The sequence below is a fragment of the Coturnix japonica genome, chromosome 3 (assembly GCF_001577835.2).
Source record: "Coturnix japonica isolate 7356 chromosome 3, Coturnix japonica 2.1, whole genome shotgun sequence".
In the NCBI taxonomy this organism is placed as follows: domain Eukaryota; kingdom Metazoa; phylum Chordata; class Aves; order Galliformes; family Phasianidae; genus Coturnix; species Coturnix japonica.
In genome coordinates, this window is record NC_029518.1 from 48918973 (window position 1) to 48942244 (window position 23272).

Here is a 23272-nt window from a genome sequence, read left to right on the forward strand (position 1 = left end):
TGTACATATAAAAAGCAACTAAAGAAATTCACACATCCTTCAGCAAAGGATGGGTAGCATAGAGCAGCATGCTGCTAGCTTGGCCCATGCAACAACTCCTTCTCTATAGTTGAAGGAGTATTTTTGAGTGCTAGTAAGAACTTGAAGCAAGCTAGAAAACAGTCCAAATGGCTTTCTTCCCCACTCTCATGGACTGATTTAGATAACTAAAGATTTCTGAGAACGAAATAATCACAGCCTAGAGCCTCTGTGCTACTCCTGGCTAACACCACATGAAAGAATTTAAGGTACTCCTCACCTACCTCCTTCACAAGTCTGGAATACACAGAAAAAAAACTGTATTGCACTGCCCGAGATGAATAAGGTACACTATCACACACAGGTTTCTGTGCACAATTCGATCACTGAACAAGCTCTGACAAGTGAGCAAGCGAAAACTTTGTCTCTTACAACTCCATGAAATAAAGATGGTTACAAAAGCTATAATTAAAAAGCTATGAGTTTAGAAGCTCTAGCTGGAGAACTAGATCATGCTTAGTATGTGTTTATTTACTCTTTCCCTCATCAAGCAGAAGCAGCTCTACAGCTGCCTTAAAACTGCATTATTCACTATAGCTGCTCTGATGAAGCTAAAAGTAACAAGGAATTGCTGCAGCACTGAATTTTCAGCCACTCTGCCTTGCACCGAGAGGAGAAGCATCACAGGGACAGGAAGGGTAGGTGGTAACAGTAAGCTGCTGAGGAGATCTAACAGCGCGGTAAGTAAAACTGTGATCTCCACACAGAAACAAATTACTATTGGTTTTCTCTTTGTTCTGAGAATGGCGCTTGATTTATTCTTACAAAGCTGCTCTGAAGCAACCTGCTTACACATCCAGCTCTTAGAATGCTTTCATTGCTGTTCCCCACTGCAAAGAATGGGCATTCATTGACTGCATCATGCAGTAAAATCATTTCTATCTATCTCACTGCCACGCTTTCTGTCACATAACCATGCTGCTTATAGAAATTGTTTGCTTTCATTTCCGCTTGCAAATAAGAAGAGAGAGAAACAACTACAATAAGAATTATATAAAATGAAGCGCGTTCCTGTTCCTTTATTTTTCACTTGCATGGCACATTTTGATTTGTAAACATTAAAGTACCAGTTCCATTCTTCATATGTTGAAAATAACCACCATTTAAGAGTATTACCTGAGACTTAAATAAAAAGAACTGGCATCTTTTACCTTGATCATGTACAGTACTGTTTTAGGAAGAAATAGAAAAGGGAATGTTTTTCCAAAATAGGAAAATTTCCTTTCAATTATAAAGATATAGAAAATGCATCAAAACACATAAGAATGATCAGTCTGATTCTGAGGATGTTGGAAGTCACAGTCTCCAACAGTGTAATCAGCACCGCTGAAATGCACGTTGCATCAGTCTTGCAGTAGCACGATATCAACATTGTCATGAACACCTTGTAAAAGCAGCTCTCCTTGATAAGTGACAATCTTTCGTCGTTTTGCAGCCTTAAGAGTTCCCACCAGGGCTTCAAAGAGGTTGGCACACTTTTCATCAGCGAAGAGCACACCAAATTTCACACTCACTTGTCCATCGGCATCTAAATCAAAGACAAAACATGAAAGCATTTGCAGACATTCCTTCAGTTCGGAGATTCCCGAGGACACAGAAGTTATAGGCACAGTATTGAAGGTAATTCCCATGGTGTTTCCCAGCTGCCAGCAACCTGGTGCCTGATTTCACTTCCACAAGATTTGACTTTATAAAGGGAACCACACTATGAAAGCCAGTGATAAAATAGTAGACAAAGGTTCTGCTTGCTAAGACTTCTTTTTTTCTTAGGCTCACATCAGTGACCACATATCTGCCACGTTTCTTTTTTACTGACACCTTTCTGAAACCTGCAGCTAATGCAGGTTATTTTACTTCCTCAAAGAATAAAGAATAAAACTGTTTTAATGAACAAAAACATTTTAGAATGTTTAAAACATTAAAAATGTTCTCATTTAAACAAGCATATTCGTAAAGAAAGAGAAGTTTTAACAGTGAAGAGCCATCTTAAAAGAGAAATCTGCATTCTAAGCAAAGCCAAGCAAAGGCTGGGACTATACCTCCTGATTAGAGTTTTAGGCACAGGGATGAACTCCTTCCAACAGTGATGAACTGAAGAATATGACCCGTGGAATTCAGAAGTTACCATGGAAGGATATGAAATGGTGCTGTTTATTTGACAGTTGCAGCGAGTATCTTGGGACTTAAAAGGTAATTTGGCTGTTGATCTTAGTGGGGGCAGGACTTCAGGCCTGCTTCCTCTCCGCTGCAAATACACGCTTAACTTTACGAAAGGATCACTTTAAAGGATGGGTGAGAGGGAATAGCATGCAATCCCATATTAAACATACATGTGATACAGTATCTGAGCCCTTTAGTTAAGTTTGCCAGGTTCATAGGGTGGTGGAACAGCATGACTATATCTACATGATCAGAGACATTACAGTGCTTACTTTTGGTCCCCAGCCGCCGAATCTCCTCAACTAAGAGGCTTATTTCATGTTCCACGTTCATTGTGGTCTAGAACACAAAACACATTTTTTAAGAGTTATTACAAGATCCATTCACCCTTTGCACATATTCATCCCAGAGCATTTTCAATTCACCAGGAACATCACAACATTTTGTAAAACCCAGCAGCCTGAAGGCATATCATTAGAGGATAATCTGAGATATTGGCCATGAAAAGATATAGGGCCTCTACACCCCCAACAACTGTGGGGGAAACAAAAGATGCTAACACCTCAGTGCCTCTCAACACAACATACTACTTGCATACAGAACATCCCAGGCTAACGGCACTTAGACAGCACCCAGGGACCAACGCTATACAAAGCACCAACACGACAGCGTACAACTCTCCCAGCAAACGCAGGCATCAAAGCAAGGACACAGAGAAAGCAAAGCACCAAATGCAGCTTCCACTTGAGTAAGGGCTGCAGAGACAGCAGCTGGAGCCGAGTGGGGTCTAAAAAGGTCTTAGACAATCCATAACCCTTGTCAGACAGCAGCTGGGCACGGGGACCGGCTCTATTGTTCCAGGAAACAGCGCTGCTGTGCGGATCTGGTGAGTACACGGAGTTACAGATCCGGACGCATCACAAACTCTTCCTCATATAAGAGCTACTTTTTCACCGCCTTAAAGCAGGCAGGAGGTGAATCCCACAGACAAACCAAAGCACTAAAGATGCTGCCGTTAAGTCACCAGGGAAAACAAGGCCCACATACCAAAACGCTGACGTGCCCATTAATAATCACTGCCAATTTTACCATCTAGCGCTGTGACGGCACTGCCGGCTTTGTAACAATGCACTTTCACCTTTTTTTTTTTTTTTTTTTTTTTGCCCTGTAACTTTTAGCTCTCCGAATTCACATCAGCTTCTAATTCTCTTGCCCGGTACCGCCTATACGCTGTCAATTTAGGTACCAAGGTTTAAAGAAGATGGCGACCCGGCGGCCGATCCCGCCCGCTGCCCGCACAGCCCAGCTTCACCGCAGCGCTCCACGTGCCGACCTCCCGGCGACAGAGCACCCAGGAACCAGCACGGGGTGTCGATGCGACACCCATCCCGCTACCGCCACCAGGCTCCGCCACTCACCCGCTCCCACCGCTGCTCTCTGCTGTTGGAAGACACAGGCGCAAGTCCCGCCCGACACCGACGGCGGGGCGAAGGAGGTGGTTACGCGGGCGAGCCCCGCCCGGTCGGCAGCGGGGAAGAGGAGGAGCAGTGGGAGGCAGGGCCGGCCATCCCCTCTCCTCCCCCCCAGCTCCCAGCCCGCACTCTGTGGCCCTGTGTTGAGAAGGGGGTCGTTAAGGCTGCTTGCCTCCGTGCTTCGTTGGTTACAGCCGGACGTGAATCACCTTCAAATCACAGAATGATAGAATACCCCGAGATGGGCCCACAAAGATCGTAGAATAGAATTGCTTGAGTTGGAAGGGACCTTTAAAGGCCATCTAGTCCAATCCCCATACAATGCACAGGGACACCTACAGCTCGATTAGGATGCTGAGTCCCATCCAGACTGACCTTGAGTATCTCCACGGACAGGGCATCCACCACAACACTAGGCAGCCTGTTTCAGTGCTTCATCACCCTCACTGTAAAAAACTAATTTATATCCAATCTAAATCTGCTCTGCTTTAGTTTGAAACCATTTCCCTTGTCCTGTCACAATGGATCCTGCTGAAGTCTGTCCCCTTTCTTATAGACCCTTATTAGATATGGAAAAGCCAACTCTTTGTGCTGCTTAGAGGCTTCTGTCCTCCAGGCTGAACAGCCCTAGCTCCCTCAGCCTGTCTTCACAAGTGAGGTGTTCCATCCCTTGGATCATGTATGTGGCTCTTCTCTGGACGTGCTCCAACAGGGCCAGGTCTCTCCTGTACTGAGGACTCCACATCTGGATGCAATACTTCAGGTGAGGCCTCCCCAGTGCAGAGTAGAGGGGCAGGATCACCTCCCTTGCCCTGCTGGCCGTGCTTCTTTTGATGCAACCCAGGATATGGTTGGCTTTCTTGGCTGCAAGGACACATTGCTGGCTCATTTCCAGCTTCATTTCCATCTTCCCATCCACCAGTACCCCCAAGTCCTTTTCAGAAAGGCTGTGCTCTGTCCTTTTGTCCCCCAAGCTGTATTGATAGAAAGGTGTTGCCAAACTCTTCTAACACAGGAAAACAGTTCTCTTTCCAGAGAAAACTAATGAGCTAGGATAACATCATTCAGCTGTGATAAAGTCATGCTGTGTTCTGATCGTTCATTCAGTACCACATCCTTACACTCCACCTTGTAGAGAAAATGCAGTTTGATTTTTTCTGTCTTGTATCTTTGTATTTGCTACAGCTTTTTCCAGTTTCTTAGCTCCTAGAAATAGCTGTGTCTTCTCCCAAGTACACAGACATTAAAACTGGAAACAACATGAGCTCCTCTACAGCAGTGAGACCACCATCATCCTACTAACCAGAGGCCAGGTTCACACTAAATTTCTTCAGAAAACTCTCATTTACTTAAGGCACAGCCATCCCAGCTGCTTCTCCTACCTCTTCATCAAGCACAGCTGTCCCAGAGCGGAGTAGATGTCAGAGACTGCCTCCCATTCCTACAATTCACATTTCATGCATCAGCCTATAAAGAGGAGATCGAGATACTCAGGCTGTGCGCTATGCCAGCTAGCTCTGATCCTTTGCTATGCTGTCTCATCCCTGGTGCAAAGATAAATTGCTGAAGGCATTTTAAACTGCTATGGCAAGATCAGTTAGGGTTCATTTGGCAGAAACTGCAGCAAGATAAATTGATTTGCACAGTGGAAGTGATGCCAAGCAGATCCATTTTTATCACTCCAGGGATGCAGAGCTGGAGGCCACACCCCTTCCTTTTCCAAGAGATATTTTGCAGTGTTGATATTTTTATTAAAATATTTTCATTAGAAAAATCACAATTCACGTGTAACAGAATTGTTTCTTATTAAAATAGATGATGCCTTCTGCACAATAATCTATATATTCAGCAAGTGGGAGCTGCTGAAGATGCGATCACAAGCAGATGGGCTGTATTTAGCATCAGCAAAGGTGCTCTTTAAAGAAAAAGCAACAACTGATAATTGAGCAGGAAACATGAAAATGGTGGAGATGGAGATTTTCTGTTGCTCTGTTCTTACAGAATTATATTTAAAAACAAACAGGCAAACAAACAACATCAAAAGTGGTGTGAAATAGTCCTTTGCGAGCACACAGCTCATGTACATTTCATATCACTGGCTTAAATCGTCACTGGATTGATGATTCAGATTCCCCTTTCTGTGTTTCTAGGAGTGGTCCTCAAATGTCATGAGATTCTGCTTTACAACAGACTATTCTAATTTGATCTTCATTGGAATCTCACTGTAGTTTCTGTTTTCACAGACTCATAATTTTACGTCAAGGCAGCCAGAACAAGGAAATACACAACACAAGATTTAAAGCATAGCTTAAGGACACCAAAGCAGATGTGTTGGATCTGATCAAGCAATCAGTTTAATCCAGTATTTTGCCTAGAGAAGTGACCAAGTGCAGAAGTTTGGCAAAAGAGCACAATAAATATCATTTGATCCTCTGGTTTCTCTCCTGGCTCCTGGCACTTACTGGATTAGGTTAAGGATTTTCTGAGGTGAATGTTACGTCCTAATAATCACATTTCAGAGTCAAAAATGGACATTTGTCCGTTGATTTGACTAATTTCTTAAACTCAAGCTTTTGATTTCATGTTATTCTCTGGCAATTGTTGCTTAATAAATTTATGGAGTGATGTGGAAAAATAGTTAATTTTGCTGATCTTTGCATTTCTTACTGAGAACTCATGAAATGCTTCCAATTTCCTATACCATGATCAGGAAACTATTCTGTCTTCACATCTCTCCATCGTATTCATGACTTAAGCTCTCCCACCGTTCATTTTATTTTCCAGTTTTAGTTAATAAGTTTTAGTTAGTAAGATGAATGCCTTCCCAAGTGCTGATCCTTGTTGTTCAGTATAATTTTTATACATCGTTCCTTGTTCTTTTTTGAGATTGAATTACTGGAATTGCTAGCATTATTCAGTGGGTGGGTAAAGTATATACAAGGGCATAACGATGTTTTCTGTTTTGTTCTCAGTCCTAATAATTTCTTGCATCTCATTTGCCTTTTTGAAAACTGCTGAGTACCATCCAGTGATTTCAAAAGCTATTTCCAAAGTGGTAGTGATTAATTGTTCTGTTACAGATCATTAGGATTATTCCACCTCCACTGTTATTAGTTTGCCATGTTCAGTACTGTCAGCTGTTCTACTGTGCAGTTTGAAATAGGATCATACACAAAACTTTGTCACTTCTTTTCCTCTGTCATTAATGACAGCAGTGAACAACACAGATCAGAGATCCTTCTAAGTGCTAAGCAACACCCCTTCTTCGTGAACACTGGCCACCAACTCTGTTTATCCCCTCTTACCTTTGAAGTATTTAATGATTGTGAATGGAGTCTGTCTTCCTACCCTGTGACAAATTAGTTTTGCAAAAATCTTTAGTGCTTGCAGAAAACTTGCTGCTAACATGTTGTTTGACAGGTTTCTCCAGAGAGAAGCAGCACAGTCTGAGCCTGAAAAAGGCATGCAGAATAGAGTGACAAGGTTGTTTGCTAACTAATGGTCATTTTGTCCATACATTAACTAAATATTCTTGTTTTACTGGTACTATCTTTGTAGTAGGTAGCCTACACAGTTCTTGTTTTGTACAGTATTGTTCTCCTGAATTTTTATTACATTATACAACATACTTTTGAATAGGCCAACACATGTACCACATGCACATGCAGAAGTCTATTGAGATTGCCACTAGCTAGAAAACACTAGAACTGACACTGTGATTTGCAGATTTTACTGCTGAAAGTGATCATCTATCTGCATTCTCAAGTGACCTAGGTCTCATTTTGTTCATTCAACAGATTTTTGTTTGACTTGTTGATTCAGTAGTAATAAAGTTCCTGCTGGATGCACCTGCCACCCATTTTTCTCCTACCATACCAGCAACTCACACCTGTGCAAGGTGCCACAAATTCTCCCTAGTGCTTCCAAATCCAGACAAATCTATAGTGTTGTGATTCAACCAGGGGCATGTATACATGCCTTGTCGTAGCCCAGTCCCATCACATATCTATGCAGTTGGCCAGCCGTGAGTCACTTCTCTACATGGGTGTGCCATGCGTTGCAACCCACTGTAGGGTTATGACTCAGCTACTTAAGCCCTGGCTGCTAAAGCAGATCTTTAAAAATGTGTTTTCGCATGATTTAAAGATAGCAAGTAGCAGAGGACTGACTACATTTCTCATTCACATGGACTTCGAAACACGACAGAAAAAATATGATATGTTTTCTTTGAACATGATAGAGTCACTGACTGCACTGAGAAAGATACGATCACAGCAACTCAATGCTGGCACAGAAATCTGAGGGGAGTAAACAATAGAAAGTGTGGTCAGAAGAACAACTATATTGTCAAGCCAGTCAACCAGGAAAATAGTACTGTGTTCTCTTACTGAGAAGCGACTCCATCATTCTTGGTCCAATCATTACTTTTATTTGGCTTTTCTCTCTGTTTAAATGTATCGGTTGTTTGAAGGGAGAAAATTATTTTTCCTAAACAAAAAGCATAGTGATTCTCCTTAAAACCTTCTAAGAATTCTACTGTAAAGTCCAATTTGAAAAGATTAATCACATGGGCTCTTGCCTTTGCTTCTCCTATAAGGAAAACAACAACAACATGGAAGCTACAGATACGAAGAGAAGAATAACCCTATTTGATAGAACAAATTCTAAGCTACAAAAAACTATTTTTCAGTTTAGATATCACCATTAGCCGTGCATTTTTGCCTGCAATAAACCAGAGCCTGCATGCCATGTTTGTAAAAATTTGGACCAGCAGAGGTGACCCAGTGTTTCACAGCTGCTATGATGGTGTAATTGCTAGGAAAACATTGCCCACAGTCATCAGCCTAGATGGAAGTCAGAAGGCACCAAATCCAGACTCTGTGGTGGGTGTAGTAGGCCAGTCCAGCTAAAGTTGTCAATATGCTCCATTGACTTCAAACTGGTATGGAGCCTGGCATTATCATGTTGCAAGAGAAAGGTTGTTTTCTCTGGCCTGACTCTGAAAGCTTGAGCCTTCATCCACTTAGATAGTGTTGTGATGAAGTGGTTAGTTGACGATTTGTCTGGTCCTGTGTGAGCACTTGTAGGACACACTTTGTGCAAACTTTGTGATGTTCAGTGTTGCCACCATTGTTTCCAACGCATTGAAGCTGATGTTCAGCTCCATATACAGTTCCCTGGTCATAATCTGCTAATTCACATGGATGAGCTGATCAAGACACTCTTCATTTTGTGGTGTGACAGCTGTGCATGGCTGTCCAGAACATGGCTTGTCTTTTACATCACTGTTGCTGAAACACACCACCCACCACTTCACTGTGCTCACAACCACTCTTTGGTCTCCACAAACATTCAGCAAGTATTGATGAATGTCAACAGGGGCCATTTTTTCTGCAGGGAGGAATTCAGGGGCACACATTTGCTTCATACATACTTCTATCTCAGATGCCATTTTGTCAGACTGCCACTCTGCTGCCATCTATCACACAGCACCAAAATGTAATGGGATATCGGTGGGAAGGTTCAACCTTTACTTCCAGATTACCAACATCTGCCACTGATGTCATGGGTCAACATAATAAAATAGGAGGCATTACTTTCAGAGCAGCCCTCACTTGCTGAGGGTGGAGAGTATCAAAAAGTGTTTGGAGGCAGTCTACAAGAAGAAAAAGTTTGTAAATAACCAAGGATGTTTTGTGTGTTATACAGTATTCTTTGCTGTAACAAATGAATATTTGAGAGAGAGCAACATGAAGGCTAATTACTCTCTCAGATTCCATTTGTCCAAATAGCTCTTGTAGCAAGGAAACAGCAGGACATCTCCTGATGTCCACATAGCATGGTAACAGCTGAATCATTCCGTTGTTTGTCCTCCTGTTTAGTATGCATCATGGAAAAAACTCACCTCCCCTGCCCTCTACAGAAATACACACACTACTGACATTCTGTGGGCTTTTGCAGAAAACCAACAAAACTGGCTTTGCATCAGGTTGTCAACTGACAGTAGCAGGGATGTCAGTTACGTTAATATACAATTACTATTCACAACCACTTCAAATACAGCTCTAGGTGGATTATCTTTATTTATTAGTTTCATACAAATTTCCTTCCTAAAGCTGAAAGATTTCTAGTGACTCATGACAGAAGGACATCAAATCATTTCCTGAAGGAAATCTTACTGAAATAGGACTGTGGATTGACATTTGTCAAGTTACATTTATTTAAAACATGGAAAACTTATCATGGCAGAATTTGTTATGTTAATTTAATGAAATGACAAGACCTCCTACTGGCCAATGTAGTATAGTTTGTAGAAGTTCATAGCTGCTCCCCGCTCACCCCCCTCCCCCCCCAAAAAAGCCCCGCATCCAACCATCCAAAAACCAACTTCTTTCTCCACTGCACTACTAATGATAATTAATAATCATTTAACATAATAACCCTATTTGTAAGCATTATTTTTATGAATAAAATCTGTAATTTTGGTGGTTCAAGGTTCTCAGCTCAAAAACTGTGCTTACTGTACAAGAGGCAAGATTACTGGACTTCAATAATCTCATCAGTTTCACTGTATTTATCCTATACTTTGAAGACAACTATAGGACTTCATTGGTTTCTGCTTATGGATAAGTCAAGTTGATATACAAACTACATTTTAGCAATTATTTTTTGGTTTCAAGATGCAAAACCTGCTATGAAATCCAACTCAGATTCAAGTTATCAACTGTTCAAGCTTCATTGATTTCACTGTCATTGCAGCTGCAAGTCGTTTGGTCCAAAATCATCTGATGTTGTTTGAAACCACAACATAGAACTGTGATCAAACTCAGCTCCAAATGCATCTTCTCACAGAGCACTGCTAATGGTCTCATCTCTGGACCTAATATCCTGGGAAGAATTTCTGTCAGACTGTGTGTTGGTTTCAAATGGTAGACAAATATCTATCACTGAAGTACTATGAGATCATGACATTTACACTGTTGAACATAACATATGGGTTGCTTACTAATGATGTGCCAGCTTTTTCCTTCATTTAACATCTAAGTTTTATGATCTTGCATGAATTTTTCATCTGCAAAAGCAATTGTAATTGGGAAGCCAAACCTTAGAATCGTAGAATCATAGAATCGTAGAATGGCCTGGGTTGAAAAGGACCACAGTGATCATGCAGTTTCAACCCCCCTGCTATGTGCAGGGTTGCCAACCACCAGACCAGACTGCCCAGAGCCACATCCAGCCTGGCCTTGAATGCCTCCAGGGATGGGGCATCCACAGCCTCCTTGGGCAACCTGTTCCAGTGCGTCACCACCCTCTGAGTGAAAAACTTCCTCCTGAAAAACCTCCTCCTAATATCTAACCTTAACTTGTGGGATAAATCTTACCCTTCTTTTTTTTACCTCAAGGGATTTTTTTGTTTTTGTTTTTGTTTTTGGGTTTTGTTTGTTTGTTTGTTTGTTTTTGTTTTCCCCAAGCATCTCTAATGCACTAGAGGAGATTAAAATTAAAAACATAGTTAAGAAAATGAAGTGTAACTACTTTCTTCTTTGGTTCATGGACACCTTACATAATTCTGTTACATGTGCATAAGTAATATATGCATCTCAAAGTGCTGTAATGTAACATGTTGAAGCAAATGTTATTTGTTCCATGTCAGATCTATGTCTGTGCATAGAGAGGACAGTGCATACAACTAATGTCCTTCCTGAAAAGTCAAGTTTTTTTTTTTCAGGAAACCTTGTTTAAACCTTGGCTAAGGTGCAGTGTTTAAGATTTTAGGTAGAAATTGAAAGATCCCTATTTTTCAGTCAGGCTTTTAAATTGTATTTCCTGTGCACAAACCTACACTGATGCCTGTCTCACCAGACTAGCTGCCTGAAAGTAAGGTGTCTGTTTTAATTTAGATACTTGACTCTCTTGATATATTTAGTTGTGTTACTATGGCAAAGAAGAAAGATAAGGACCTCACCTTCTGTAGAGCACCACTATGCAGAGAATTTTGGTAAATAGCTTAGAGCTATTTCCTAACATTCAGTTAGCTAAAGAGACATGGAACAAATAAAGGCTCTTTGGTCATAGTTGTTGGTTAAGTAACACATAACTCAGTGTGTGATAACTGAAGTACCGTATTGTTGATCCCCTTCTATTGATTACCAAAGATTCCTCAAGAAAATACACAGATGATCCTCAGTGGGAGCAGCTTCTCCCAATAGCAAATTGTCCTCAATAAAGACTGTTAATTAGTTGCTGTAGCTCAGAGTGTTTCCATCACAGAGGAATGCAAACAAAATGTGGTAAATCTAGTACCTCACTAGAGAAGAAGTGTAGATGTTTTTTTTCATTCACTTTGTAAGGAATATAGCTCTTTTATTTCATTACTGGGAAATGCAGTTTGGATGTGTTCCCAAGCTAAAAACTGACCACAAATGCTATTTTTCTCACAGGTCAGATGTGAGGAAACAGAGTCATTTCACTTCCTTCAACATCCCTATATAAAGAGAAGAGGAAAGTGGGACCAGACCTATTGTTCTTACAGTTTCCTGTCTCCTTTTTCACCATGCCTCATTTGAAAAAGCAGGGCTCAGACACTTAGAGTGCATCATCTCCATTTAGAGTATCTGGATATTCAATAATAAATAAACAGCTCTCATACTACATAGACTACATCAGAAGAACTGCCATTTGGTATAAAGGCTGTAAGACAAAAGTGCTGCTTGTGTTTTGCTTTCATATTAAATATTGCAGCTCTTCCTTCAAAACATGTTCTAGCTCTTCCAAGACAGAAGGATGAAGATGCACAAATATATATCCTGTCCTCCAACACCTCTACTTTTTTGTTTCCTTTCTTCTCAGTATTTTTTCTGAATCTTCAGTCATTTGAAGTATATTTGGAGTATGATGATCAAGTACAAACAAGAGAAAGTTCTGAGCGATGAAGTAGACTTGGCCCACTGTTGGCTACCCTCATCCTGGGCTGCTGGCCAAGGGCACAACAATTCTCATTGGAATGAGCTGGGAAACGGTTCAAGAGATTTCTGCTCTCTCCCAGCTAGAAGCTGTAACTGAAGACCTGTGAAAGCACACATGATCTCACAGCATGCTCCCCAAGGGCCCTGCTTGCTGCCCAGTTCTAGTTTCGCCTATACAAGATCCCCCACAAAATAATTGCAGTGATCATACCCTTGGCTTTTCCTCTCTCAATCTCTCAGCCATTTGTAAAAGACATCTAAAAAGATGCAGTACCCAGACCTTTTTCAGAGCTGGCCTGAGGAGCTTGTACACCACCCTTCGTGTTGGAAGGTGCCACTTCGTAGCCACTTCTCTGAAAGATAACCTGCTCAGAGTCACCACATCAGCCAGACAGCTCTTGCACTTGGATTCCTGCAAAGCAGCAGCCTCACCTTTAGCACAGTAGCTGTCCAGTCTGCTGAGGAGCACAGAAGAGATACCAATTTGGGATACAGCCTTTCAGCCAGAGAGCTGATAACACATTCTAGTCCCTTCCAAATGAAAGCATTTTCTCTGTAAGAGAGCCAAATTGACTTTAGTCTGAATGAAAAGGCACCCGGGAAGTGGAATGGTGCAAGTAGCTGCTTCTTTGCCTTTTTTTTCACCCTGCAGAATAGAGAGATGTGTTTCATGTGCTCAGGGTTGTTTCCTCTTCTGTCACAGAAACAGACTTGTTAGGACTTCTTAGTCCTCTCAAAGGACTATGCAGGGAAGCATGCACACGGACACACACAAATTAACAATTAAATGAAAAAAATATATGGATAGCTAAAGATGCAACTGTTTCTCTGCATTTATACGTGTACATCCACTCCACCCAGACAGTTCCTAATGTACTCATTCTATGATTAATTGGAAGAACTGTGAGATCTGAACCTTTTTCTAGAAGGCACAGGAAGAAATGAATTACTTGGCAATAATTCCTCTTCAATTCAGAGCCTTAGCACAATGTAGATTTAACACCCATTCTACCAAATAGAGTCCTTCAAAAATAACTGGAACAGAACACGGTGTTTCAAAAATAAAGTAATTCCTTTAAAATATTCAGATGTGTGATAATTAGGAGTATTTCCATTTGACCAAATAATAGGATCAGTTCAAAAAACATATTGATTTCACACTACAGTATACTCATTAGCATTTGCTAACTGAGTCATGTTTAGCAGGAAGGTATGATGGTAAGAGCTTTGTGTTAGGAATTATTTATAAAGGAAAACTGCATCTTCCTTCTCTGTCTCTGTCATCTTGAGTCACTCAATGCAAAGAAGTTTCAGTCTGTGTATGTTCTATACACCTTGCTTTGTGAAGAAGTTAGGCTATAAAATATATTAAAGCAAAGCCAGAGAGGGAGGGTGACCTTTAGTTATTAGTCTCCTTCCTGCAGTCACCACAGATGGAGCACACAGCATTCTTAATATTCCTCCTATACTTGACAAAAAGATCAGAGAAAAGTCATTATAACTGAGTTGTTACCAAGTGAAGCAGATTTAAAAGAAGTTTGGGGCCTTTTAGATCTAGAGGACTTTAAGAAACAGAAACAGACTGGATCATTGATATCTTAAACAAATAAAAGACTTAGTGGGAGTTTTGGTTTGTATTTATCTTAACATATCTAGAACAACTGAAATCACCATTAGAGAAAAAGGAAGGGATTAAAATCCTTGGGAAACTGATCTTAATGGAAAACAGCTTAAAGAACAGGCTGAGTGAAGTCCTGACCAAGATGCAGAAAGAATCCCACTGTAAAATAACAAGCTGGTGAACCCAGAAGACAATAAGTACAGAGGCACAAGAAAAAAAAAAAAAAGAGTTGTGTACAAATGACAAGACTATCCAGTGGAAGAAAGAAAGGAGAAAAGGGGAAACTAAAATGCTTGATTAAGCAATTTTAGCTAAAAAAAATGGTTAAGGAAGAAAAACAGTAAGATGGAAACTAAAATGTTTGATGGGAGAGGAACGTTTCATTTATAAATGCAGCAAAAAGCAGAGGAAGGGGAGTATGTGTGTAACATGGGCAACCAGTACAGAGCTTTCAGCTCCTGTTTCCACCTTGTAAGCAATATCTGAGAAATTCAGCAATGTGCCAGAAGTTTCCTGAAGTAGTAATCAACAATTCTCCTCAATGGTGGTCATTATTTAAGGTAGGGAGGGATAACATCCTCTTCCATCAGCAAGTAGGAGTGCACTTCCACATTCAGAGAGAAAGAGGAAAGAGGAAAAAGTATGAGAACAATGGGAACTGCCTAAGAATACAAAGAAATGAGAGCCAAGTAAATTATATAGGTAGCAAAGGAGGTAGAAGAATGTGTTCAGAGAAGCTGTGGCTTTAGAAATGTGAATTACTGGGGTTTCACTAAAAAGAAAGAATACAGAGGGACTACAAAAGAGTCTCAAATGTAGTGAAGAAAAATACATTTGAATTTAACCTGTCAAACTTAAAGGTAGATATTATCAATGCATAAAGGGATCTATAATTAAATCAATTAGATAATACCATGAAGTATAAAGAAAATTTAAAGTAACTTACCCTCCTGATGCTACTAAAATATGAACAGAGGCTGTATTTTAAAGGAGAATGTGGATACTGGTATGAACAATCTGTAAAAATATTCCTTCATTTATGAATGTTAACACTGTGAAAATATTTTTCTGCTTGTGGATAAAATATGCCCCCTCCAAAGGTTTCGCCCTTTTAAAAAGAGCAAGTAATAGCAAGACAGAAAACAAAAAACAAAACAAACAAAAAAAACAAACCCAAAAAACAAAAGCATCTCTGAAGTCAGAGGTAGCAGGTTTTTCAAACACCTCCCATTCATTTCCATCCTTAATGTACTTGTCTTTCCACTGAAGGATCAGGATGGAACAAGTTCGTGTAGCTCCTTATGAGCTGTAAGTAGAGAAGCTTATTGACAGAGACTGTAAAACCTGCTGCACAGCATTGTGCTCGTGAAAGGACTTAGAAATGCAATGACAAATAACCTCAGGGACATTTTTACTAACTTGGGGAACAAGATGTGAGATGGAAAGTGGACCTGAGTACATGTTTTAAAAGGTTGGAAGCTCTTTAAAGATATTTGAATAACGATAATAAAAACCACACATAATATCTAAGCACATAGTAGACCTCACTGCAAATAAGGGTAGTAGTGCATTAGATCCACTGTTATAAGAGCTCAGATTCAGAGGCCCATCAAAACCAAGCAGATCCTAGACATTGCATTCCCACTGTAACTCATGAGGACTAGTCTTTGCATCTGCCTATGCCTGAGTTGTGTTCATATTGAGAAACAAGTCTCAGCATGTGATTCTAGAAACCAGTATTCATTTCACAGCTGATAAAATATACTGAAACCTGAGCAGTGTTTTAACTGGCACTTCCCTTAAGTGAATAAAATGCTACTTTCACTTTTTTTCTTTAGTGCTGTTGGAAATACATCTTTCCCTAAAAAAAACTAATGTTTTATTGATGTATAATTTGGCTCTAAAAGTTGTTATGGTCAGCAAAATAGCCTTTCCCTTTCTTCCATCTGGGTCATTAGACTTGACCTTCCTATGATGATGATGATGATTTTCTCTGACTTTGATCTTTTAAAAGGATGATTGCTTCGATACTAATAAGTCATCTAATAGTAGCTTCACAGAAAACAAAATACAGTAAAATTAGGGACCAGGTGGAGAATAGCTGAACTCATAGTTCATCACAGCTCTGAATTTTAAGAAGTATTAAAAAGAGAGTATAAAAAGTACAATATTTTAAAAGCCATGAGAGTTCCACCCCTTGCTATCTTTAAACTGCAATTTAAGGCAGTTAATCAAGTTTTTCATGTTCCACAAACATGATCTACTACATGAAGAACGAAAGTATTTCTGATTATATATTTTGATGGATATTATTCCATAAACCTCTTTGCATATCTAGCATGAAGTGGTGTGCTGGGAAGTGCTGTGATACGGATCTTTGCAAACCAAATGAACTAATAATAGAAATGTGGTTTCATGCTGCACTTAGAAGTGCAGATATGGAGAAATTAATGTAACTCAGAAACATGCAGTATCTTCCTCAGCTCATCTTGTAGCATATTCTCCAGCAAAACAAAACAGGGCAGAAACTCTCATTGATAGTTCACTGAAATTATATATATGTATTTTCTCATACATGATGACTCTGCCCTGATGGGAGCAGGCAATGTTCTGAAGAGCAGAACTCTCTTCAGCCTGAAGATCTGTGAGCTTTGGTGGGGAAGAAGATCCTCTAGCAAAGACAAAACACTGTACTGGGACTTGGAGGCAAAGATGCTTCCTTGGGAATTAGAAATTAAAGTGCTACATGGCATTTTGTTCTTATTCTTTCTGCTAAGTCATTGGACGAGCATGAAAGAAGAAGGTAAGAAAACTGAAAATGAGACCCATCGATCTGTTCCAAAATTGCTACCTGAATGCCTTCAGTGGGGTGCTATACACGGTGAAAAGCTCAGTATAACCTCCCCTACACTTTGATCAGCAAATCATGGTTTTAGTGAGATACGTGTTTATTAAACATCAGCATTGTTTGGCATCGAGACAGGAGCAATAGTCCATTCTAGGGAACCTCCTCCCTGCATTCTTTGAGTCTTACACACATTGCAGCCAAGTAATTAATGTGAAAAGACTACTCAAAAAGCAAATAATGAAATAGCAGCTTAATTAAATTAATAAGTTGTACAGACTACTTTTAGACATAAAACAATGCAAAATTATTTTGACAAATACAACAATTTCAGTGTCCTTATTCTAGCTTGTGAAGGACCTTATGGCTATAGATGCATATATTAATCTTTAATTGCCAGGGTCTACACTAGAATACAGTCACTGAACTTGCAAGAAGCAAAGGCACTTGGAACTCAGTCACCTCCTAATAAGTACTTGAACAATCTCTTCTACAAGCAGCTCTGTGTAACTAATAGAATTGCAGCATGCAATTTAGCAGTGGGGGTAAGGTTACATTCATTATACTTACAGAGATTCTGATGTGAAAATAGCTCAAATTAAGTGACCTACGATGCTAAGTTGGCCTTATCTCAGACTGTAAAATCATAATAACTAGGTATAATATCAAAAAGTTAATTATGTCTTCAGCATAGCAGCATAGCCTATATTGAAGAATTTTAACTAACTGGGAAATGAGGTTTCAACATTAATATCACAAAAGCTGGACAATTATTCATTTTTGGAAGATCCTTTTGTTTATTATTTTAACTATGAACTAATTCATCACAAAATTTAGTTAAAATTAAAAGAGGACTGTGCACTTCAAACAGCAGGGAAGATGAATCCCTGGTTTAAGTCCAGAACCTAACCATCTTCAGCAGATAGGCAGAAAGGATGAGGTGCTTAAGAGCAGTGGATCAGTCAGCAGTGGCAATCTGGAAGAAGGAATGGGTGAGCTGTGGAGGAAAGTGAACTGGAAAAGTGGAAGAAGGATGAATCAAAGTACTGGATTTAAATTAGATCAAGCCATAGGAAGGGCCCACCAGAGGACCATGGCATATAATTTCTAGATGTAGATGTCCCTGTTCATTGCAGAGGAGTTGTACCAGATGACCTTTAAAGGTCCCCTCCAACTAAATGATTCTATAATGATTCCATGATGATGATGAATGTGTCGAGGATGCTGGGCTCCTTTCAGAAGGCAAGCAAGCTGGAACGACTTTGCAGCAAGACCATGCTGACCTAGTGAACACCTGGCATCATGGAAAAGCATAAATGAAAGACTGGCAGAACAGGAGATCTGGGTGAAGGGGTGAGCAAACTCATCCAACTGTGGTTCTTCGCCAGAGGGCAGTGAGCTGGAACAGGCTCCCCATATTGTAGATATCTAAATAATTTATCAGGACAGTATCTGTTATAAAGCAGATTTTATTCATTATCGCAATGGTGAGCATCCTGCAAGCAGGAGCATGAGCAGAAAACAGCATTACAGCTTTTATGTCATTACTTATCTTTTTCTCCCCTGGTTCCTCTTTGGCTGAGTATTTCAGGTTCACAATCGTCCCAGGTTTATATCCAGTACATACAGGTACTGGATAAAATTAAATTTCACAGAATCACAGAATGACCCGGGTTTGAAGGGACCTCAAGGATCATGTAGTTCCAACCCCCCTGCCTGGCAGGGCCACCAAACATACACATTTACTAGATCAGGTTGCCCAGGGCCCCGTCCAACCTGGTCTTGAACACCTCCAGGAGGGGAATCCACAACCTCCTGGGCAGCCATGTTCCAGGGCCTAACCACTTCTCCTAGTGAAGAACTTCCCCCTAACATCCAACCTAAATCTTCCCTCTTCAACTTAAAACATTTCCCCGTGGTCCTGCTATTGTCAGCCCTTTCAAAGAGTTTTACTTCCTTCCTGGGAGTAAGTTCCCTTCAGGTACTGAAAAGGCTGCAATGAGGTCACCCTGCAACACTTCTCTTCTCTAGGCTGAACATAACCCAACTCCCTCAGCACCGTCCTCATAGGGGAGGTGCTCCAGCCCCCCTGATCATCCTTTGGTGGCCCTCCTCTGGACCTGAAATTTTCTGGTAGCCCAAGCATATCACAGAATCACAGAATCACAGAATTGTAGGGGTTGAAGGACCTCTAGAGATCATGCGAGTCGCAACCCCCGCCAAAAGCGAGCTCCTACACCACATCACACAGGTAGGCGTCCAGGCAGGTCTTGGAATAATCTCCAGAGAAGGAGGCAAACCCACCACCATCCCTGGGCAGCCTGTTCCAGCGAATATATTGCTTATTGGTTAACTTCTCACATTTGCTCACTCAACACTCAGTCATTATTTCTGGAGCTCCACCTCCAGACGGAAGGTGGCGCTACCGGCGGCCCCCACATCCGGGCCTCGTGCCGCCCCCTCCCGCTCCGGGGCCGTCGCTTCCGCCGCCGCCGCTGGATGCGGGACGGCGGCAGCGCCGCGCGGAACCGGGGCGTAAGATGGAGGGCCTGACGCTGAGCGAGGCGGAGCAGCGCTACTACTGCGACCTCTTCTCCTACTGCGACACCGAGAGCACCAAGAAGGTGGCGTCCAACGGGCGCGTCTTGGAGCTCTTCCGCGCCGCGCAGCTGCCCAACGACGTGGTGATGCAGGTATAGCCGTGCCGGACCCCAGCCCGGGCACCGCCCCGCGCCTCATACCCGCGGTGGGGAGACGGCCTCGCTCCGCGCTGCCGCTCCTCCCCGCCGCCGCCTCGCCCGGCCCGGCCGCAGCCCACGCGGGGAGCGGAGCTTTTGTCCGGGCCGGCGGCGACCACCTGAGCCCGGGGAGGTGGAACGGAGAGGCTGTGGCGTGTGCCCTCGCGTAGGGCACCGCTGTTGGGTGCGTGGGGCCTGTGGGGCGGGATGGGGCTGCTGGTAACCTCCGGTACAGCGACTAGTGGGGTGTTGCTGTGTTTGAGGCCGTCCAGAGAACCCTGGAGTGCTTTGCTGTGTGGGAAGGGGCCGTCCTGCAGCGTGTGGATGGAGGGAGTATGGGTTTCTGCCGTTGGGTGTTAGTGAATCTAGTCTTGTTTCATCCCAAATCACACGGTTTTATGAGGGCTCGTGGCAGATACTGACTGTAGTTAACAAAATATTTCTAACGCTGGAAAATGCAGTGTTAAGAACGATGTAGCTCCATACTCACAATGTATATAAGATTTTTCACACTGCTTCCATGAGCAGATAACATCTAAAAGCTGGTAGTAGTAGGACGGAGCTACTGCTGTAGCAGAATCAGCTCCGATGTGCCTCTTGCGATCGCTTGAGGAAAGTATTCCCAGTGAATCATTCTCACCAACACCTGTTTGTAGCAGTTTCCTGCTTTTGGAGTTCCCAGTTCCATACTTATGTAGCTTTTTGAGCTACCTGGAAAGAACGCTTTTGGTAGAACTGTTTGGTAAAAGCCGTTCGTATCTTCTCTGCACTTACATCCTCTTCTTGGCTAGATGAGAGGCCCCTTCTAACAAAGCAACAGTTACTGTAGCCAGAAATATAGTACACAAATGTCAGCGTTCAGCACTTTATTACCAGATTCCAGGAGAATACTTATGCTTAACGAGGATTACTGATTTGTTCTGGGCTGGTAAGTGCAAGTGGGTTAGTTAAAAGGACTTCAGATGCCTTGAATCATGTGCTCCAGCTCAGTGGGAAAGGTGATTGTGTGCAGTGGTTGTTTTTAAATAGAAATAAAGGAGGAGAGGGCTGAATAAGGAAAACTTCTTACTGGTAAAACTAGTAATCTTTTATTTGATGACTTGTCAGACAGGACTGAATGGTTAGAGTCTGTGTGCTTGGTGTTTTGTGAATGAGCTTTCTCAAGGCCACCCACTGCTGCTTTTTGCATGTGGCCAGCACGTTTCAGAAGAATCATCCCGGGAAAGTGAGTGTTTACAAGTTTGTTCCATTTAAAAATCTCTTTTTCCATAAAACTTGCCTGTTTTATCTACACAGGGATCCGGACTAGTACTAGAGTTTGCTTTGTGTGAGCACTGGGTACAAGAACTTGGAGAGACTTGGAATTTTGAATGCAAGTGGCCACAGATTATGTCCTTATCTGTTGCAGAGTAGGTGAAGTATTTTCTGGCAAAGTAGAGCACAACTGAAGGAACAATAAACTACTCATTCATCATTCCATGGTTTCTAAATAAGCAAACTTAAGGAGCAGACCAAGCTTATCTCGGTGGAGATCGCAAGAAAAACCTTGCAGTTCAAATGGCAAAGGAGATGTTAGATTGCATGAGGTATGAAACTGTAAATAATACAAAGAAAGTCAAGATGCCCTTAGCAGTGTGACTCACTTCGGATGGCTTGTGCAATCGCTGTGGGTCACCTGTGAAGTACCTTGTATTTAAGGACAGACTCTAGTTGCGTAGCTCTTGGTCTCAGCAAAATATGCCTCTGCTTGATACCTGCACCGAAACATTGTATTTCCAAAGGAAATTGTATTTGCTGCTTAGAAGCTAAGAATGTAAAACTAAAACCTCCAAATGATAGAGCTCATGAAATAATGAGACAGTGTGATTGGATGTGGGATTTTCCTTTAACCATACAGTACTGTGCCCTTACCTGTTCATTTGAAGCACCTGATGTCTGTGACGGAAAGGAACTCAATTCAGTTTCTCAAACCTTATATAATCCTGGAATGCAGTTGTGGTAGTAGTCGTGTGAAATGCAAAACAGTGCAAAATTGCTGCTCTTCAAATTCACAGGCACCAGGTTGTCCTGAGGAGCTACCTGAGGTTTCGCTCTTCAGTCCTGTGGGTCTGTAAATAACCTCGGGATTGACTCTGTTGAAAATGAACATGTGTGACTTAATTGCATTTCTGGGCCCGTAACTTGTTTTGTTTCCAAGTCTGTTCTTTGGGGGTGAATGTACAAGCAATTTTTCCTGCAAAGGGTTATGTTTATTTTATATGTCTTACAGCATGAAAAGTTAGTAACTGCTCTTAATCAATTTCCTTGCCGGCTGTAAGGGTTCCCTCAGCTGCCTGGTAAAGGAGAAGGAATGAAGGCACAGAAGACTGAAACAGTTGCAGTTAATGTATATAAATCATACTCTCACAAGGCAACAAAAACTCTGAATGAAAAGCTGCACATGATACATAGTATATACCTAAAAAGGGGCAGCCTTAGCACTGCCACAGTGAGAATAGCACTACTTCACAGCAGTTAGTATTTGAATACTAACAGTATGTGAGTACTTAAATTGCTCTCAGGGTGTGGTGTCATACTGCAGTTAAACTGATCTAACTATGAGAAGGCACTGATGGAGGTGGCTCAGACCCCCCACAGCTATGTGCTCCTACTTGCAGTTTCTTCCCCTTGTCTGATGCTTTTGTGCTGTACTGGTTCCGTGGGCTTCGCAAGTAGAAAATTCCAATTTTTGGTTGATTTTTATCTCTGTATCAGCTAACAATGAGACTGAATGAATGTTAATTCTGGCATAAGGAAAGAGGCATGAGAACCATTTGCTGGAAGAAATGGCAGATAGGAGAGCCTTCCCCTTTTAGGGTGACCAGATATTTCACTTGTCATCAAGCATAGATTTAATGGTTGTTTCAACCCAATTTCAGTTACCTGTGCATTGGTGTTTCTATTAGCAAGTAATACAGGAGGAATTACCTGTATTACTAGGAGGTGATCCTCCCCCTCTACTCTGCCCTGGTGAGGCCTCATCTGGAATATCGTGTCCAGTACTGGGGAGCCCAGAACAAAAAAGACAGGGATCTCTTGGAAACAGTCCAGCGGAGGGCCACAAAGATGGTGAAGGGCCTGGAGCATCTCCACTATGAGGAGAGAGTAAGTGAACTGGGCCTGTTTAGCCTTGAGAAAAGAAGGCTGAGAAGGGACTTGATCCAGGTTTATAAATACCTGAAGTGTGGGAGCCACAGTGGTGAGTCTGGTCTCTTTTCAGTAGTGCGTGGGGACAGGACTAGGGGTAATGGGATGAAAGTACAGCATAGGAAGTTCCGCACAAATGTGCGGAAGAACTTCTTTACAGTGAGGGTGACGGAGCACTGGAACAGGCTGCCCAGGGAGGTGGTGGA

The 23272-nt window shown here is 41.8% G+C and overlaps 2 protein-coding genes across 11 annotated transcripts in view; one reads left to right on the forward strand and one right to left on the reverse strand.

The window, feature by feature from the left end:
- Window positions 1-1067: 1067 nt before the first annotated feature.
- ABRACL (ABRA C-terminal like) lies at window positions 1068-3786 on the reverse strand. Of its 4 annotated transcripts, none has more exons than XM_015858424.2 (3): window positions 3657-3786; window positions 2511-2577; window positions 1068-1606 (listed from the first exon to the last, which is right to left on the reverse strand). In XM_015858424.2, the coding sequence occupies exons 2-3, from the start codon at window positions 2569-2571 to the stop codon at window positions 1422-1424; spliced, it is 246 nt and encodes an 81-aa protein (XP_015713910.1). In that variant the 5' UTR covers window positions 2572-2577; window positions 3657-3786; the 3' UTR covers window positions 1068-1421. The 4 variants fall into 4 exon arrangements, with proteins under 4 accessions (XP_015713910.1, XP_015713912.1, XP_015713911.1 ...); XM_015858426.1 differs by having other exon boundaries at window positions 3626-3748; XM_015858425.1 differs by having other exon boundaries at window positions 3568-3671.
- Window positions 3787-19598: 15812 nt separating this feature from the next.
- REPS1 (RALBP1 associated Eps domain containing 1) overlaps window positions 19599-23272 on the forward strand; it is a 60541-nt gene continuing 56867 nt past the window's right edge. For 5 of the 7 annotated variants that reach the window (XM_015858396.2, XM_015858398.2, XM_015858397.2 and 2 more), the window contains exon 1: window positions 19600-19835. In XM_015858396.2, the coding sequence (XP_015713882.1) occupies window positions 19683-19835 (153 nt within the window). In that variant the 5' untranslated portion in view covers window positions 19600-19682. Of the gene's footprint in view, window positions 19836-23272 lie in introns of all 7 variants that reach the window. The other 2 variants (XR_001554185.1, XM_015858401.2) reach the window with 2 other exon arrangements.

Excerpts from the sequence above, each read along its gene's own strand:
- ABRACL (XM_015858424.2), bottom strand. The coding sequence starts at position 2,571 with ATGAACGTGGAACATGAAATAAGCCTCTTAGTTGAGGAGATTCGGCGG. Across the intron at positions 1,607-2,510 it reads TCGGCGGCTGGGGACCAAAA|ATGCCGATGGACAAGTGAGT; the intron begins GTAAGCACTGTA and ends TCTTTGATTTAG.